General features: G+C 56.7%; 1 protein-coding gene across 1 annotated transcript; it reads right to left on the bottom strand.

Moving 5' to 3' along the window:
- Window positions 1–976: 976 nt before the first annotated feature.
- GPR37L1 (G protein-coupled receptor 37 like 1) lies at window positions 977–7755 on the bottom strand. The gene is made up of 2 exons (XM_047704540.1): window positions 6970–7755; window positions 977–4336 (listed from the first exon to the last, which is right to left on the bottom strand). The coding sequence occupies exons 1-2, from the start codon at window positions 7570–7572 to the stop codon at window positions 3527–3529; spliced, it is 1413 nt and encodes a 470-aa protein (XP_047560496.1). The 5' UTR covers window positions 7573–7755; the 3' UTR covers window positions 977–3526.
- Between the last annotated feature and the right edge of the window lie 10487 nt (window positions 7756–18242).

Below are 18242 nucleotides of genomic sequence, written 5' to 3'. Positions count from 1 at the left end.
CTGTCCCCTTATCGTTCTGCCCAGTCCCAGTCCTCTCCCCACTTGACCCCAACCTCCAGAGCTGGTCACCCTCCCCTCCTCGCCCACAGCTGCTGCCTGAGAGCCTTGTGGGACCTGTTTACCCAAATGCGGGGCCATCTTGACCCAGTTTTGCAGCAAGCCCCGCCTCCCCCCTGCTCCGCCCCTCCTCAGCCTCCCTTCCCTCTGGAAAATGGAGCAGGCCCCTACAGCACCCCCCCCATGCCCTCTTGTCCTGCCTCTGTAGGAAAAAGGAGCCACAGGGTTCACCAAGATCTGGGAGCAGGGATCCCAGGGCTCAGGGTCCCGAGCCTGACTTGTTTACTCTGAACTTCACCAGCCCTTTCTTGGGGCCCAGGGCTTCCTCCTAGAGGCACTTTACTAGTCAGAAATGACTCGCCTGGAGAGGTAGCTCCCACCGGAGTCTGAGGAAATAGGCAGGTAGAATTTGGCAAAGAGAACAAAAAGATTTGAAGGTGTCTTCCAGGTCTGGGGAATAGGAAACGTGGCCCTGCTTATGGAGGTCAAAGCTGGGGCCAGGGTCTGCCTGTGGATTCCTGGCTGCAGAGGCTGCCCCTGGCCTGGGAGGCTGGAAGGGGCCTGTCACTCATACGGGGGTGGGGGGGTGGGCAGGACAGGGCAGGGGTCAGGGTTGACCTGCCTTCCCCGGTCCTGAATCCCCTGATGAAGGGTGAGATTGGAGATTAGAGAGGATGAGCTGGTGACCAGCAAGCAGCCTCCTGCCATTGGGCCTGCAGGCAGCAGATGCCTAATAGGACCTAAAGAACTTGGGAAACTTGGACAGGGAGCGGACTGTGCGTACATATGTAAATCCTCGTGCTTGGGGCCCTTCAAGGTGCCAAAAGCCTGGATGAGTTCTGGGAGCACCCTGGCCAAGCCTACTCTGTAGTACTAGAGAATTCAGTCCCCAAAAGGAAGAAAGAAAAGGTGCCAGGCGTCCTGCCAGATGCTTTATATATCTTGTCCCATTTAATGACTGTAGTCCTCCGGGAGAGAGGGGTTGTTCCCGTTTTACAGATGAGGAAACTGAGAGGCTCATAACCGCGTCCAGTCTGGTCAGAGGGAGGCGACTCTCCCCGCGAAGTGCACGTGCTCTCTGCTCCCCACTCCCAGCTGAGGGGAGAGGCTAGGTGGGCTACATCAGGGTCTGGGAGCTGGCCTAAAGCCTGGGGTGGGAGAATGTCCGCCCTGCCCCTGAGCATCCCAGCTCAAATCCACCGCCCACTGCTGTGCCAACCTGCCCCCCCCATTCCAAGCCTGGGACCCCTAAGCAACAAATGCCACATTGTTCCCCCAGCTGGCCCAGGCTGGAGGGACAGTGGCTCTTTCCCAAGGCCCTGCTGGGCTGCTGACTGATCTTGCAAGCCATTCACGTTGGCAGGCATGGGAGGCGCGGTGGTGGCAGGGCCTCGGAGACACCATCCCCCCCTTCAGCTCTGAGCTGGCCAACCAGCAGGAGGGAGAGGCAGGGGTGTGGGGGGTGCCCTCTGTGGAAAAGGCCTCCACAAACAGGATGCTGAGGCGCCCCCCCCCCCTCAGGCTTCCATCCTCAGGCCTCTCCCAGTACCAGACTTCACCTCAGTTCACCCTGCCCCCCCTCATCCCATAGGAAGCTCCTGGAGTGTCTAGGACTGGGGGTGGGAGTGGGGCAGAGAGGGAGGTGGGGGTGTGGGGGAGATGGCCCCGGTAACCTCAGTGGCATAAGCCTGGCCCCCTCTCCAGCCTGCCCCCCACCCACCCATCTCAAGTTTCTCCCGACAAAGCTGAAGGCTTCAGTCACTGTGGCAACAGGTCTGCTGAGAAATGGGTGGGTGTCATTCCCCAGCACAAAGAGTGTGCGCATGGCAGCCTCATCACTTAGCAACGGCCTCCTTCTCTCTTGGCGTCACCCGTCCTGGGGGTGGGTGCCAGGAAGAGAGAACAAGGCCATTAAGATCCCCAAGAGAGGGGAGGGGGAAGGAGGCTTGGGTCCGGGCTGGACTGAGGCCAAGGGGTGTGGGTGGGGTGGACAGAGAAGAATGGGGCCCAGTGCCCTCAGCAACCACTGTCCCTCATCATGCCGGGTCCCTGGGACCCTTCCGAGGCCCCCTGCAGAGGTTCTAGGTAGACCTGGCAGGCAGAAGTTGCCAGTGGGACCCAGAGCCGCGCTTTGCACTTCTGAAGGAAGCTGGGCTCAGGAGGCAGAAGGCAGGGGTGATTAGGCCGAGGTGCCCCTTCTGGTTGACCTTGGGCCTGCTTCTCTGGGCTCAGACAGGGTTAAGGGGGCATTTGGAAGGTCCCCAGAGGGGGAACCCGGCGGAAGTGGGACACCCGGGGCCGGACTGGCAGGAGGACCTGGAGGGCCTCTGGGGGCACAGGATGGAGCTCTGGCTGCCAGGAAGGGGATGCGATGGGGGCAGGGTGGGGGCAGATGGGGAACAAGCAGCTGGGCCGTCTACAGGCGAAACAGTCTGTTCTAAGAAACTGAATGAGAGCAGCTCTCAGAGTCAGAGGCTGGACCCCCGGGGCTCAGGGAAGGAGGGCTGCGGGGTTCTCTAAAATGGGGACTTGGTGGAGAGCCAGGAGCAGAGGGCAGGGCTTCAGAAGAGACAAGTTTGCAGCCTTTTGACTTCCCAAAGATGCTCGGGTTTGTGTCAGGATGAAGACTTGGTCTCCACTTCCCAAGCCCTCCCTCCACTCTGCCCTCAAAAGCCATAAAGCTGTAGGGCTGGAGAGGATATCAGCCACAGGCCAGACAGGGTCAAAGGGGCCAGGAGGAATCCCGCTAGGGTCCCACCTGTCCTGGAGAAGGGCAGATGCCTCCGGGCACTGTCAGGGTGTGGTACAAGAAACTGTAGTGGGCACAGGGGTAGTTCTGCCTCGTTTATTGTTTGTGACGGAGGGCCTGCTATGGGGGGGGCTACCCAGGGAGGTGGGGGGCAGCACAACCCAGGATAGGTCAAAGGAGGAAGAGGAAGGAGAGAGAAATCCTCTGGGAGGCGGGGGGGTGTGTGTGTGGGTAGTTGACAGGAGGGAGAGGAGGTGTCCAAGGCTAGGGAGATCTGGTCCAGAGAAGACCCAGGTAGGCCTGGCCCCCAAAGGCCCCATATTCTAGGATGGATGAGTGTCAGGGCGACAATACTTAGGGCCTAACTAAAGTCTAGCAGATTCCACGACAGAGACAGGTGAAGTTCTGGCTCCCAGCTGGTGGGGGACTAAGAGTTTCTAGACATTTCTAAGGACCTGGAAGCATCACCACCCACCCGCTGCGAGCACAGGGTTTGGAAGCCCCCAGAGAGTGACAGGGAAGATCCTGCTGGGGGAGGGGGCTTTGCCATGCCTGAAACCGAACCCCCAGCAAGAGGAACCAAGTCCACCTCTAGACAGCAAGACGGCCGAGAAGCAAGACCTCTGGGGACAGAAACACCAGACCCAGGCTGTGGGGGGGGGCACCCTTCTTGCCCCTCCGTGCCCCTGCTCCCATCCTCCCCCCAGCTGGAGCCTGGCCTCAGCAAGGTGTGCCCAGGGGCAGGAGCGGGGGCGACTCCCTGGGCTTGTGGAAGTAGATGGAGGAGGGCATCTCGGACTTGAGCTTGCTGTCCGAGCCGCCAGCGGCTGAGGCCTCTGGGCCGCCGCACTGCCCACAGCAGCAGCAGCAGCAGCCCAGGAAGGCCCGGCCCAGCGGCCTGCAGAGGCACAGCAGGAGCACGGGCGTGATGGCTCCCTTGAAGAAAGTGGAGAACTGGTTGATGAGGCCCAGGAGGTCCAGGGTCTGGCGCGTCAGCTCCGTGGACAGGTAGGCCACCACGATGTTGCAGACGTTCTCGGGGAGCGTGCAGAGGGCGTAGACCACTGTCAGGCCCACCAAGGTACTGCTGAGCTGGCTCTCGCACTGCTCGTGCTTGCCGGCCCGGCACTCGGGCTTCCTCCCCGGAGGGCCCCGCACCCGCCACGTCACCAGCTGGCAGGTGACGGTGAAGAGAATGGGCAGGCAGAAGTAGCAGCCAAAGTACCACCACATGCGGGCGTTCTGGTAGGTCATCACCAGCGAGTAGAGCGACTCCGGCAGGCTGGCCGACGGCTTCATGATGCACGAGTCCAGCGTGCCCGCGGTGGGGGAGGGCTCCTGTGACAGCTGCCACAGCAGGAGCTCGGGCACAGCCAGGATCATGGAGCCCACCCAGATGACGGCCAGCTTGGCCAGGATGGACTGGCACCGCTCGATGGGCCTCACCTTGGGCAGAGTGCTGGTGGCTACGTGGAAGCGGTCAATGCCCAGGGCGCAGAGGCTGAAGGTGGTGACTCCCAGTGAGGTGACCTGGGGGCAAAGGCATGGAGGAAAGGAGCACGTGGTCAAACCCAGGGGGCCCTGGGGCGGCGGGCCGTGCCTGGTCTCCAGCCTAGACGGGGGGGGGGGGGGGGGGGGGGGCTGAGTGGCAAGTGTAGAAATGAGAGGAATGATATTTAGTGAGCATTTCTCACACGTTAGTGAACAGGCATTTCACACCCGTCACCCAATCCTTGCAGCCAACCATCCCACACGGGAAGAAACTAGCTGAGGCAGGACGAGTGACTCTGTCAATGGCAGAGTTGAGGTCCACGTGCAGACTGGCCCGACCCTTTCCAGCCTGCTTCTTTGCCTCTTGGGTGAGGGAATGGACGGCCTGGGTCCCACAGACCCTTGTGCTCTCTGAGACCTTGGAAAATCATCCCTACTGAAGCATCCAGACAAAGACATAGAAGTTCTGGGTCTTTGCAGGCCCTTCCATTCCCACATCCCATTATGTGCATCAAGTGAAAGGTTTTCAAAACATGGCTGAGATACACGCACACGCACACGCACACACATTCACATACACACTCACTCTCCCCATCCTACCCAGAAAAGCCCAGGGCCTGGCTGTAAGGGGAAGCAGCCTCCCTCCAAAAGAGCCTGTGCCCACCCTCCCCAATGCTATTCATTGAGCACTGAGGAAAATCACCCTGGGAGCCAAGAGAAAGAAGCCAGAGCAGCAGGGGAAGAAAGTGCCAGAGAGAAGAGAGGAAAAGGAGAACCCTCCCGGGCTGCTGGGTGGTGCTCGACCACACTCACGGATTGTGCTCAGATCCCCCCTTCTGTCCAAATTCTTTCCTCTTCGGGCTCATTAACATTGCCACCGAGTGATCTCTGTGAGAACCCGTGCCCCTCCCATGGCAGGGAACCCCAGGCCTGAGGAGGAGCAGACTTTGGGGCTTGGACAAAACCAAAAAACCCAAATTCCAAGTTGCCTTCTCCTGCTCCCTCCTGGGGACCATCCTCAGATCCTCCCTATAAAAGGGTTCCAGAACAGGTTATTTTAACTCCTACTCCATCACTTGGCCTAACAGGAGGGTCTATCAGCTCATGATATCTCCATCCTCGAGGAGGATGGAGGCCACAGTCTGGGTATTAGGAATGCTGAGACCCACAGTCAGGCAGGGCCAGGCTTCCATGCAGACAAGAGTTCCCATCCGTCTACCCTCCTCCTCTCCTGGCAAAACCCAACACTTACTGAATTATGTTAATTCTAAGGACTTTGTAACTAGTGCCCACTTAATCCTTCAAGAATTCATTCAGATAGTTTTAATTATTATTATCCCCAGCTTACAGAGGGCAAAACTGAGGTATAGACAGGTTAGGTCACTTACCTAAGTCACTCAGCTAGAGAGGGCCAAACCCCAGTTCCTGATCTAGTCCTTGTATCCAACCTCTCACAAGGCCCCTGCGCTCTGTACCCTCCGTGCTAACTAAGAGGCCAAGGATAGCCCCAGTGGCAGGATCTTCTCTGAGGTTTGAGTACCTTTGGGTCCCGGGTAGGTGGTCTCCCTGGGCTGGGAAGGACACAAAGGACTACACTGACTGCTGAGCCTCAGGCTGTCCAAATATGAAATCATTGCTAAATGCACAGGGAACTGGGAACAGAGTAGGAAATAGGGCCCAGACACCTGATCCTGGCTCCTTCTCTGCCCTGGCAAGTCACCCACGTCCCATAGCACCCTCCACTCTCAGGAAGAGCAGCAGCCTTCATGGGGAAGCCACTCACTAAAAGGCCGTTTGCCTATTTTGTGCCCCTAGACAGACACAGTGGCCTGACTCGCTGGGTCTTACCTAAACGCACATAGATTGGTATATTTTTGTAAGGTTTTGATTAAGCTGTCTGTGTATGGTCACACCTCCATCATCACCCATGCACCTGTCTTAAGGTGGAAGTCCCCAAAGGTGAGGATGATGGTTTACTTTGGAACTGTGGAAGGAACCTGCCAGAGGGGCCATCTGGTCTACCCTGTGGTTGGGAGCTAAGCAAACAAGACGGGAAATGTGCCCTGCCCAGGGATACCCAGTGTGTCAGAGACAGAGCTGATACTGAACCCCCTGCCCCCGGACTCCAGCACCCTTTCAGAGAGCAACGACCATCATAGTAGGGAAGAGACTTTCTTTCTGGCATTTGCATTCATGGGGATTAGACACTGGCTTGATTTTGGGGGAGCTGCAGGAAACTGGGATCTCCCTTCACTCGTCGCTTGCAGAAGCAGGATATTCAGAAGTGAAGAAGGGCAGGGCAGCGGCAGTGGCAAAGAGGGAGGAAAAGGAGACAAACGGCGGACAGAGCGATTTCCTGGGTGGACAAATGGAGGGGGGTTAAGGTGGAGGAGGGGGCAGCTCAGAGGAAAGAGAAATGGGAGAGATGCTCCTTGAGGCTGCTCCGGAAGCAAGAGCCCAGGCTGGGTCTGAACCCCAGGGCTCCTGCTCAATTCCCTGCTCCCCTCAGCTGGCCACGGTTACTTGAGAGCTACCAGGAACCAACGCAACATCTGTTTCCTTGCCCAAACCGGAGGAGAAATGACATAGAGCTCCAGGCCCCTGGGCTCCTGCGCACCCACAGAGCTCACTTCCGCCAGCCCCGGGCCGAGCTCCAGTGTCCGCACACTCACCTCCATGAAGGGCACGGCCCGGCAAGAGGCGTCGCCCAGCAACCTCTGCTTGGTGAGCTCATTGAAGATGACCACAGGGAGGCAGAAAAAGAGGACCAGAAAATCCCAGAGGGCCATGCTGGCCAGGATGGAGTTCCAGGCGCTCTTCAGGTAGTAGCTGTGCCACACGACGCACATGACCGACAGGTTTCCCACGATGCCCACGGCGAACACCACCAGGGCCAGGAGCATGATGGCGTATGCCCCGTAGGAGCTCTCGGTTACCGGGTACAGTGGGTTCTGAATCTGCAGCCTCTGGCCCGGCATCCCTGTCAGATTGGCCCGAGGCTCCTGGCCGCTGCCTGCCGTGCCCCCATCCTTGTCTGGGTCGGGGCTGGTGGCCACCAAGGGCTTGGTGGGCTGCAGGCCAGCAGGGTGCATGGGCCGGGGGTACTCGGCCCACTCCTCGGGCACATATTGCTGTACCCCCTTGGCCTCATCGTCCTCTGTGCCTCTCTTGGACCGGTTCTGCGGCTCCTGGGCCTCGGCACCCCCGGAGACCCTGATCAGCCCCGCGGCCAGTACCACGGTGAGAGAAATGGCCAGCGACCACAGCTGCTGCATGGCCAGAGGCGCAGGAGGCAGCTGCCCCCCGAGGAGCAGGTGAGGGCGCCGAACCCAAGTGCGGGGCTGACCGGGGAGAGAGAGAGAGAGAGACAGCTGGCCTCTTGGTCCGCCTCCTGTCAGGCGTCTGGCATCACCAGCCTGCTCCAGTAGACTCCAGCGGCTCCCTCCCACCCCGCCGGCCATGGGCTGGGCAGGGCCCTCTGCTGGGCATACAGCACTCTGGGCTGCCCTCGCCTGTCTCACCCTCCAGGACGCTCCTCCCTCTCCTCCTCCTCCTCCTCCTCCTCTTCCTCCTCCTCCTCCTCCTCCTCCTCCTCCTCCTCCTCCTCCTCCTCCTCAGAGCCCCACAGGGTAGCAGCAGATCAGACCTTCGGAGCCCCTGGAGGCTACCTGCTCCTGCCATGGGAGCCAGAGAGGGAATGTGGCTGGCCTAGGGTCCCACGGTGCACAGAGACCGAGCCGGGACCGAAACAGGAGCCGGACCGAAACAAGGGGCCTCCAGCCTTGGCCTCAGGACACACTTCTCAGGCGGCTCCTTCCACTTGAAACCTGCCGATGACACTCGCTGTCCTTGATCCTAGCCCCGCACAGACTTCCCCATTAATGCTCACAACTGCTCGACTGCGCAAATGCTACCATCGCCATTTCTCAGGCTTGCAGATGTCAGTGACTTAGGACACAGCTTACCTGTGCTGGAGCCCGGCCCAGGACCCGGGTCCGATTCAGAGCTTGTAACTCAACAGGCACTGGTCCACCCGCCTGCCTCTTCAGCACATGAACTCCTCTCGGGAAGCAGCAAAATCAAAACTTTAAAACCACATTCTGGGGCGCTTGGATGGTTCAGTTGTTAGGCGTCTGCCTTCAGCTCAGGTCATGATCCCGGGGTCCTGGGATCGAGCCCCACATCGGGATCCCTGCTCAGCGGAAACCCTGCTTCTCCCTCTCCCACGCGCCCTGCTTGTGTTCGCTCTCTCTCTGCGTCTCTCTCTGTCAAATAAATAAATAAAAATCTTAAAAAGAAAAAATAAAACCACTTTCTGATCCAGGCACGCAATGGATGGACATTCACAATAACCAATATTTACTGAGCACCTGCTATGCCCAGACAGTCAGAAAACAGAAGTATAAAAGACCTCTGCCACCAAGCAGCTTTCTCTCTGGAGGGGAAAGGAACATGTCAATAAATAATTATAATTCAGTGTGATAGATGTTGTGAAAGGCAAAGGACAAGTTGCTGAGGGAACCCACAGGGGACTGGAGGGATCTGGAAGGCCTCCCAGACGAGCAGGCATTTGAATGGTGCCTGAGATGTGACTGAGTCTGCCACACAGATGATGGGGAAGGCAGTGCTCTGGGCGGAAGATACAGCAGGGCAATGGCTCAGAGATGCGACAGGGGCAACGCACCTGAGAGCCAGCAGGTATGTCAAGGAGACAGGGATGCAGGAGGCTGTGGGAGAGAGCCTGGGAGCTTGGGGAACCCGGACAGGTCAGAACTGCAGGTTCCGGGAAGGACTGTGTCTGCCAGGCCAGGGGGTTTCCATTTAGCCCAAAGGCCGTGGAGAGTGCTGCAGGCTGCTGAGCAGACGAACAGTGACTCCAGTGGGTTTATTCCAGGGCTCCCTGATGGCCACCTGGGGTCATGGCAGGTAGCCGGGGGCTGGAGGGTGGGGGATGCAGGAGGACGGGATGCAGGGGCACCCTTGTGGGAGGCAGCAGTCTGGAGGGTGGCAAAGAACAGAGCACAGGAAAACCGCCAGTGTTGGGGGCTCTGGCTGATCCCTGGGCGTGGGGTGGACCGGGAGACACTCATCTGTGTGGGGGAGAACATGGTGTGAGGGTGGGAGAAAGCCTTGGCTTTGTGCTTTTGGAACTGCATGGGCCACAGTCATTTGGGTCAAGATCTAGGCTAGAGCTGGATGTGGGATAGGAGGGTGGAGTTGTGGGTAAGGGGGCCAGAGATAGTGCGAGCACACCGAGGGGAGGGTGCGGGGTGAGGCCTGAGGGCCCCCTCACCCACAGGCAGCCCGAGGAAGGGGCGCAGGAAGAAAATGGACAAAAAACAAGGAGAGGGCAGGCTGCTGTGTCCCATGCCTCCCAGCCAGAGCAAGACAAGAGCGGCTAGACGTCTGGGGCCTGAGCTGCAGGTCACTTGAGCTCTCAGCAAACATTAACCAGGGCCTCCCAGGAGCATAGCATCTTGGAAGGGACTTTCCTGGAAGACTTCCTGACCAGCAAAGCCTCCACACCCACAGGGGCCCCGACCTGCTGCGTGAAAATAGGAATCACAAGAAAAAAAATGAAGAGGTGGAGGAGAAGAAAAGAGAAACACTGACATACACTCAGACAAGGTCAGGGAAGAGTCTTTGGACTTTTCAACACTTGTCTTTCTGGCTTCTTACTGGTCATCCTTTTCATGGGGACAAGAGGCCCAGGTGGCTGCAAGACTGACCTTGTCTGGGGTTCAGAAGTCAGGTCAGCCAAGGACTCTGCTGTCCCCTTTGTTGCCAGCAGCCCCCTGGCAGCCCCCCACCCCCAGCAGAGCAGAGCAGCCAGGACTCAAGGTCACATCTGGAGAAGGGTGGAGGAGGCACTGGAGGAGATGCACCAGGGGCCCAGCCCTCATCCCCAGCATCATGGGGTCCCCCCTTGGAATTGTGCTTTCTCAGTCCCACTGGAGAACTGACCCCTGGACCTGCCCCCGAGTGAGCCAGCTCCTTCCAAATGCCCATGACACTTGGGGCGTTGTTGTTCAAATGACCTTCTACCTTGTGGTGTGGCTCTTTTGGTAAACAGAGTCACCACCCACATCATCACCACTGTTCACTGAGCACTCACCAAGTGCCGGGCCCTGTACTGAACACTTGATATAATTTTCACACTTAATCTTGATATTAGTAGTCCAGGCTCAGAGAGGTAAAGTAACTTGCCCAGGGGCACACAGCTCGTGAACACCAGCTGGAATCCAAATGCAGGTTTGTCCAACTCTGAAGCTAAAACCCTCAACCACTCCTTTGTGTAGCCTTACAGAATTTTTATCCAGGAGGAGACCCTAAGGATGATGTACACCAGCCCCCTCACTTTTCAGAAGTGGAAACTGAAATCCAGAGAAGTCAAGGCGAGACTCTGATACCCAGTGCTCTGTGTCAGGCGTGTGCAAACACAGTGTCGCCCGTAGACCAAGACTGGCACGGGGTGAGCCAGGAAAACGTTAGCCCCCTCCTTCTTCTTTATACTTATGGATACGCCCCCATTGCACTGCAGAGTATGCCTGGCATGGAGCAGGTGCTCCAGAAACAACCATTGGCTGAAAGGGCACCCCCTCCGCAGGTCCTGAGCTTCCTGGGTGCAGCTAGGGCTGTTGGAACGTCAGAGGCCACTAGATGGAACCAGATGTTCAGTGATGGAAGTTAAGGGCATCCTGTCTCCCCTCCTACCCACCCCACCCTGCCCAAGACCTGGTCCTGTCTCCCCTCCTACCCACCCCACCCTGCCCAAGACCTGTCCTCAGACTCTCCGCAGCTGTCCGAGGGGGCAGTCTGGAGATGTGACAGGGTGTGTTCCCAGGGGCCAATAGCCCGGGGTGCGGGGGGGGGGCAGGGGTGGTGGTTCACTTATCCCCTACCTACCGTTTCACGCCACCCTTCCTGAGGGCACCCAGAACAAGTCCCCCAGAGGTGCTCTTCTCCTATCCCTGCCAGCTTCTTCTTTGGGGAGTCCTCTCCCTGGGCCAGCTGTGAGCGCCTCCCTCATTCAGCAAGCACACCAAGCAGAAGGCAGAGGCTTCCCTAGCCCTTAGGAACGTCTCTCCCGGATCTCAGGAATTCCCCATTCCTCTCCCTGGGAATTTCCCCAGAGCTGGCAGAACAGGTAGTGAGGTGGGACAGGGTGGGAGAGAGCCTGGGACTGTCCCCTGGCACTGAGCAAGGTGAGGGTGTCTGGACCGTGGTGGCAGTGCCTTCTGGAATCGTCGGAGCTAGCGTTTCCTGGAGCAGGCTCTGCGCATGCGCTCTCCGGCGGAGTGCGCACTCTGAAACTAGCCTGTCCAGATGTAACTGCTCAATGGCTCTGCCCTGACTGGGTGTGTGTGTGTGTGTGTGTGAGAGAGAGAGAGAGAGAGAGAGAGAGAGAGAGACTTTGGCCAAGCACTTAACCTCTCTGTGCCTCAGTTTCTCCATCTATAACTTGGGGATAACAGCAGGCTTGCTGTGAAGGTGAAATGAGCTCAGGTAGGTAAATCACTAGCACAACATCTGGCACACAGTAAGCAAAGCGCTCGCGGCCGTGACAGCTCACTGAATTGCCGCAGCAACCTTCTGAAGCAGGGGCTCCTATCCTCATGTCACAGATTGGGAAACCGAAGTCCAGAGAGGCAGGAGAGGAATGCAGAGCCAGGTTTCCCCCTGCCAGGTTCTCAGCCTGAACAGGGACGGCAGCTGGCACCAGACGAGGGCGGGGGCAAGGGGAAGTGTAGACACCTCTGACCCCATTGGATCCCCCTAGGCCAACTCTCCATACTCTGGGCTCCCAGGCCCAACAGGCACTGGAGTCCCGCTCTGGAGGACAGGCAAAGGGCCTCAAACGGGACAGCGCGTTTCTAAAAGTCAAGGCATCTGACAGCTGGTTCCAACTCTGCTGCTAGCCTGCCTGTAATCTCAGTAATCACTCATTCATTTATTTAACACATACTTACTGAGCATCTACCATGTGCCTGACATAATCTTAGATACTCAGGAAACAGTAGACAATACAGGCATGACCGCTGCCCTCCTCAGATTCACATTCACGTGAAGGGAAGGAGGCAGCCACTGAAGAAACTAACCACCAAACAACATGCGGACGAAGTGTGGAGACACGGAGGGTAAGAGGATGGTGCCCTGGGGTCGCAGAACCTCTCTGTCCTCCCGTTTTCTCCGTGAAAGGTAAGGAGCATCATCTCGGCCCGGAGGTCTCCTGAGGATGCTATTGCAATGAAATGTGGGTGTTTGTGAAGGCATTTGCCAAAGGAAAGACGGCCACGGTACTGTATGGCAGGGGTTCACCAACATCTGGAAACTTAGTGGAAATGCATATTCTCAGGCCCCTCCCGACCCGCTCCATCAGAAGCTCTGGAGGCAGGCACAGGGACCCATGTTTCAGCAGACGCTGCGGAGGACTGCAATGCGTGCTGCACTTGAGAAGCCGCGTGTAAGGAATTCCAGTGGCGGTGGGTGGGAGTGTCTCTGCAGACCCCTCTGGGCTGTGCTGGTGGATGGGGCAGAAGGAAGAAACTGGCCCTGGGAGCTCCCAGAACACCGACTCACGGAGCTCTGGTATCTTCCCGTCAGTTTCCTCTGTCCTTGGCATTGTGGACGCTTGATATATGTGTTTAAGGAAAAAAAAAAAAGACACAGAAAGAGAGAGAACAAATAAACGGTAAGTAGAGTCATAAAACGACTCACCAAATCTTACTTGTTTTGTGATACCCAAGTCCCCTCACTGGGGAGGAAACCCCTGGCTTTCTCAACAAAAGGAAGACTTACCACGGTCAAGGTAGTCAGTGGGAAGACGTCCATACCGGGGCGTCTCTCATGAGAGCTCTTGCCCAGGCGTGGCCACACCCCTAAGCACCCCACCCCCTCCCAGAATGCCATGTTCCAGACACATCTCCCCTTTCCCCAGCCCTCTGCAGTACAGCTGAACCAAGGCAGGAATGTTCAGACTTGGGGAAAGGTTCGGGTTGCCTCGTCGATCTAAGCATAGCTCGCTACAAGGAAACTGACAGTGTGGCCAACAAGGTGTCATTCTACCTTCCAGATCCCTGAGCACCTCCACTGTGGTTCCCAGCAAGCAGCCAGCACCAGGAGCTCGGTATAGGCACTACTCGCCTCCAGGGGTGACCAGAGTCCTCTCTTGCCCACCTAGACTACCCTCTGGGTTAAGGTTCCCCCATCAAGATGCTTTAAAGATCACCCTAACTTTCAGGACCCAACTGATTGGCTCCATCAGCACAAAATCCCAAATTTTTACATACTGTAGGAAGGGAGTGGGTCATGCTGGATGTGTTTAACAAATGTTTATTGAAAGCCTACTATGTGCCAGACACATACTTAATGTTCAAAAGCATTTGTCACGGAGTGCCTGGGTGGCTCAGTGGGTTAAAGCCTCTGCCTTCGGCTCAGGTCATGATCCCACGGTCCTGGGATCGAGCCCCGCATCGGGCTCTCTGCTCAGCAGGGAGCCTGCTTCCTCCTCTCTCTCTCTGCCTTCCTCTCTGCCTACTTGTGATCTCTGTCTGTCAAATAAATAAATAAAATCTTAAAAAAAAATTAAAAAAAAAAGCATTTGTCACTAATGAGCAACAAGCCATTCTTTGAAACCCTTTCTGGACAGAGAGGTCACTACCATTTGAGGCAGCCCATTCCCATTTTAGATGCTATAATAATGTGGAAGTTGCTCCTTTATTAGAAATGTGACTCCAGGAAGACCCACCCATTGGTTCTGGATCTGTTCCCTAGAGAAGACAGAAAACACACACACACACACACACACATACACACACACACACCATCTAGTGTAAGATACTCATCGGACCCAAAATCAATTCCATAAGGAGTAGGACTGGCCCCAGCAATGGGCAGAGGTGTGTATAGGACACTAGCAGGACAAGAGTGAGGGCCAACAGCAGGGCTTCAATGAGTCAAAGAAGGCTTCCTAGAGAGAAGTCTCACAGGGGATTTCTTCTGGAGCAGAGTCTGGATGGAAGTGAGGGAGCTGGTTTGGCAGAAAGGAGGTGGGGCAAAATTTCCTGGCAGGGAGGTGAGGAGGAAGGTTTGATTCCAGGCAGATCCAGCCTGTTGGGTGAAGCGGAGTGTCACCCAGCCCGAGGAGCGAGCCTGGCCCCGGAGTCACAACAGCAGGCCCGTGAAGAGCTGGGCGGCAGTGGGGTGAGGCTGAAGGCGTCTGGGAAACGCACGGAGGGCCGTCCTCTGTCCTCTCCTGTCTGGTCCTCCCCGGGTGCTCCCTAGCACGAGGCCACCTAAGTCCCTGACATACTGGGTTGTTCCCTAGGACACCTCTACTGGATTCTCGTCCCCAGGAGCAGGTTGGAGGGCTCTCTAAAGGTGGGACCTGGTTGGGATAAATCCGGGGGAGAGCCAAGCCCCAGCCTGTGACTATCAGAGGTGTGGCTGCAGCCATGGGGACGTGGAGAAAGCCACTGAAGTTTCTGTTTAAGCAGTGACAGCCTGGGAGATGAAGCAAGTTCCAGACACAGTGTTGTTCCCCGGTCCTGCCCCGACACCACCCCTCACTGCCTCCCTGAGCTCCCCGCCCCCACAGCCCCTTGCCCTCAGGTGCTGGCGCTGGAGGCCATCTCTCCTCCCCAGCCCGCACAGCACAGCCTTGGGGCAGCCCAGCCAGGACAAGCAGATTATTCATTGCCAGGTGCCCTGGCCATGTCCTTTCTGCTTTCTTGCCCTGATGTCCTGACTTGAGCTGCCAGCAGGGGCTCAGCACAAAAGAATGCAGTGTGGAGCCAAGGAGGAGGGCTTAACCCTTGCCTGGGTGGCATTCAGGGCGCAGGTAGGGTCGGGCCTGCGGGAACAGACAGCTGAACTTCTACTTTGTCTTTCTTTTTCTTTTATTTCTTTTTTTTGTAAAGTAGGCTCCAGGCCCAATGCAGGGCTCAAACTCACCACCCCGAGATCACACGCTCTCCCATCTGAGCCAGCCAGGCGCCCCTGAACTTCTCTACTCTTGAGTCCTTTTGAGCCCAAGAGCGGCACCGGCTTGCTCTCTTTCTCTGGAGTTGGTGGAACGTCCTAGACACAGCATGAAGTTAGATTCACATAGACCACTCTTTCCGTAGTTCCTGCCTGTAGCCTTGGGCAAGTCACTTAACCTCCCTGACCCTCAGGATTCCTGACGGTAAATGAGAACAGTAATACAAACTTCAGAGGATGGTTCTGAACCTTAAATTATACAACTTAAGTGACATTCCTGACCAAAGCAGGTTTTTTATAAATATCAATTCATTGTCAATTCCCTTCCTGTCTCCCTGTAGTCCTACCCCATCCATGACACCAGTCCGCATTCCTCTGGTCCCACGAGAAGCACAATGTTCTGCCCCAGGATTCTCCACATTGTGAGGCCTCTGGACCTGCTGTCCAGCTGGCCTGGCCATGCAGCCCAACTCGGTTTGCTGATGGGACCTCATGCCATGTTGCCAAGATCCCGGGACTCTGAGGGACCCTGGAATGAGTTCGAGGGTCTTCTCTGCTTCTCCTAGGGGGATAGCTTTCATCTATGCCCACCTTGATCATTGCCCCAGACTGGGGTGGAGAAGGAGAAGACGCTCCAAAGGGAGGGGAACTAAAAGACCCTGGCTGCAGCCCCCTGTAGGACCCATGGAGGAGACTCCCCCGTATGCAAAGGAGGCTAACAATAGACTCAGAGACCCCACCCCGGGTTGGGCTTCTCTAGCCCTGGAATCCCAGCCCAGCCCATTCCCCGGAATTAGCAGAGCCAAGCCAGCTGTCCAAGGTCTCGAGTGAGACTTGACCCCATGGGTGGACAGAACGATTTCTGGCCCCAGGCAAAACTCCTCCCACTTCTGGCTCGCCTTGGTGGCAGAGGTCAGATCTTCCCCTTCTGAATCCTCTGGGATTCCGGAGTTTTCTTTTCTGTCTAAACCAGCCCCAAAGTCCCGCCGGTCTCCTTGCAGACTCGTTTGTGGTTTTGCCTGACTTTGAATCCTGTGACCATGGGAACCGGGAAGGGAAGGCCTTTGCTGAAGCTACCTGATGAGGGTATGGATGGCAGGGAGACAGGTGCCTGGTTAGCTGCTGCACCCCGGCGCCCAGCGGGGCTCCTGGCATTAAGTCCGCACTTCATATGTACTCATCGTTTTTGTTCTTAGCAGGGCTGTGCAGTCCAGACCATGCAGAGAAGCTCACCACTTGCAGCAAAGGCACCCAGCCTTGGGAGGACTTAGAATGTGTGGATTTCTTCCGAACCCTCCTCCTGGGTTACCCTGTGGCAGGCTGTCCCCATCTCCCTCTGTTGAGGTCCCTCTAGCCCACAGCCCTGAGCTGTGGCTCCCACGAACTTACCACAACTCCGGCCATTTGTCCATCGGAAATGACAGGAAATCCCAGACTTCTCAACACTTGGGCAGGCTCCAGGGTAAGAAGGTTGGGAAGACAATACATTGTCCCTTTCCCATGTCTTCCCCACATGTGGGCATGTCTGACCCACCACTGCCACTTCGGGAGTCCCCACTCAGGACATCCCCCAGATGGGCCCATGTAGCCAAAGTCTGACCTGGCTTCTAGGACTTTGGCAAGATGCCCTTGCCAACAATAAGGAGCACTGTGCCTTCCTTTGGGTAGAGAATTCCCCTGCTGGGACCCAGCCATCACCTATAAATGTAGGCTTTAGTAGAAGAACTCTCAGTCCCCTTCAAAGTCAGTATTCACAGTGGAACGTCAATGAATGACACCTAGTTGATATTTTTGTCTGTTTGCTTTTGTTTCTTGGGTGAGGAATCGTTCATAGAAAGCTGGCACCGGACGGTGGAGAGACATATTCAAGTCTGTTTTGCAATCCCCTGGACTTTTTCTCTTTTGCTGATTCTAACCCAGGCGGATGGCATCGTGTATGTGTCTGAGGTCGATTCGATCGGCGTGCATCTCCCTCCATGTTAGAGTTACAGAGCTCTCCGAAGGCAACTATACACAGAGATTTACATTTCTTTCTGGAATGGTTGGGGCAGGGGTGTGGTCCAACAGATGGCGAGCAGGTTACAGGTGTGTCTGGCTGAAAAAGGTCTCTGGCTCAGCGCCTTCTGATTGGCTGTCCATGAGTCACTGGAGCTGGGTTCCTTGGGCAGAGCTAATTGGCTGTCATGGAGTCAGGTTCATGCCCTGCCTTATCTTTAGAGCCTTCCCTGGCCAGCCCAGACGGACGATGTTCCCGTATCGGCAATGACGCTTTCAGGCTGCTGACTGCAGGTCAGTGGGACATGCCCCTTGGGTAGCTTTCCCAGCAGTCCGTGGTTTCACCTTGACCTTGCTACACCCCGACACTTCAAGCCTTCTGTGCCCAATGGCACCCACCCTGGAAGTGATTCGAGGGGACTGTTCGCTGGCCGGCTGTAGCCTGGCAGAGCCACAAAGGAGTTTCCTCAAGTCTGAAAGCCTCACCTGAACTGACTGACAACATAAAATGTTTGTGGGTAAACATTCTAGAAAGTAATTCCAGATTCTGGGAAAGGCCTCCAGGGAGCCGGGCAGGGAAATGTGGCCATGGTAACTCAGCAATTTCTGAGGGTCTAATAAAGAGGAGGAGAGAGGTGGGAGAAAGGGTCCTCTGCCCTGCCTTTTCAGACCCAAGACACCCCCAGACACACAGGCTGTGGGAAGTGCGTTGTGTCCCAGTCTCAGGCCGCACGTACACACAGAGCTTCTCCCTTTCCCTAGGCCCTCTGCGGGTGTGGCTTCATGCCCCCCGCCTCCCCAGCCTGTGAGGGATGGGCCCACACGTCTATCCCCATGTTTGAAATGGGACAGAGTAAGGCCTTGACAGGGATACACAGGGCCTAGGTCACAGGATGGAGACCAGCAGCCAGTGGGAGCGGACATAGGGACATCTGCCCCCAGCAGTACTTCTCGAAGCTCTCTTCCTGCC

The sequence above is a fragment of the Lutra lutra genome, chromosome 15, assembly GCF_902655055.1.
Source record: "Lutra lutra chromosome 15, mLutLut1.2, whole genome shotgun sequence".
In the NCBI taxonomy this organism is placed as follows: domain Eukaryota; kingdom Metazoa; phylum Chordata; class Mammalia; order Carnivora; family Mustelidae; genus Lutra; species Lutra lutra.
This window is presented reverse-complemented; position numbering and strand designations above follow the sequence as displayed.

Coding starts and splice junctions, on each gene's coding strand:
- GPR37L1 (XM_047704540.1), bottom strand. CDS start 7,572: ATGCAGCAGCTGTGGTCGCTGGCCATTTCTCTCACCGTGGTACTGGCC. Junction 4,337..6,969: donor GGGCCGTGCCCTTCATGGAG/GTGAGTGTGCGG, acceptor CTTTGCCCCCAG/GTCACCTCACTGGGAGTCAC.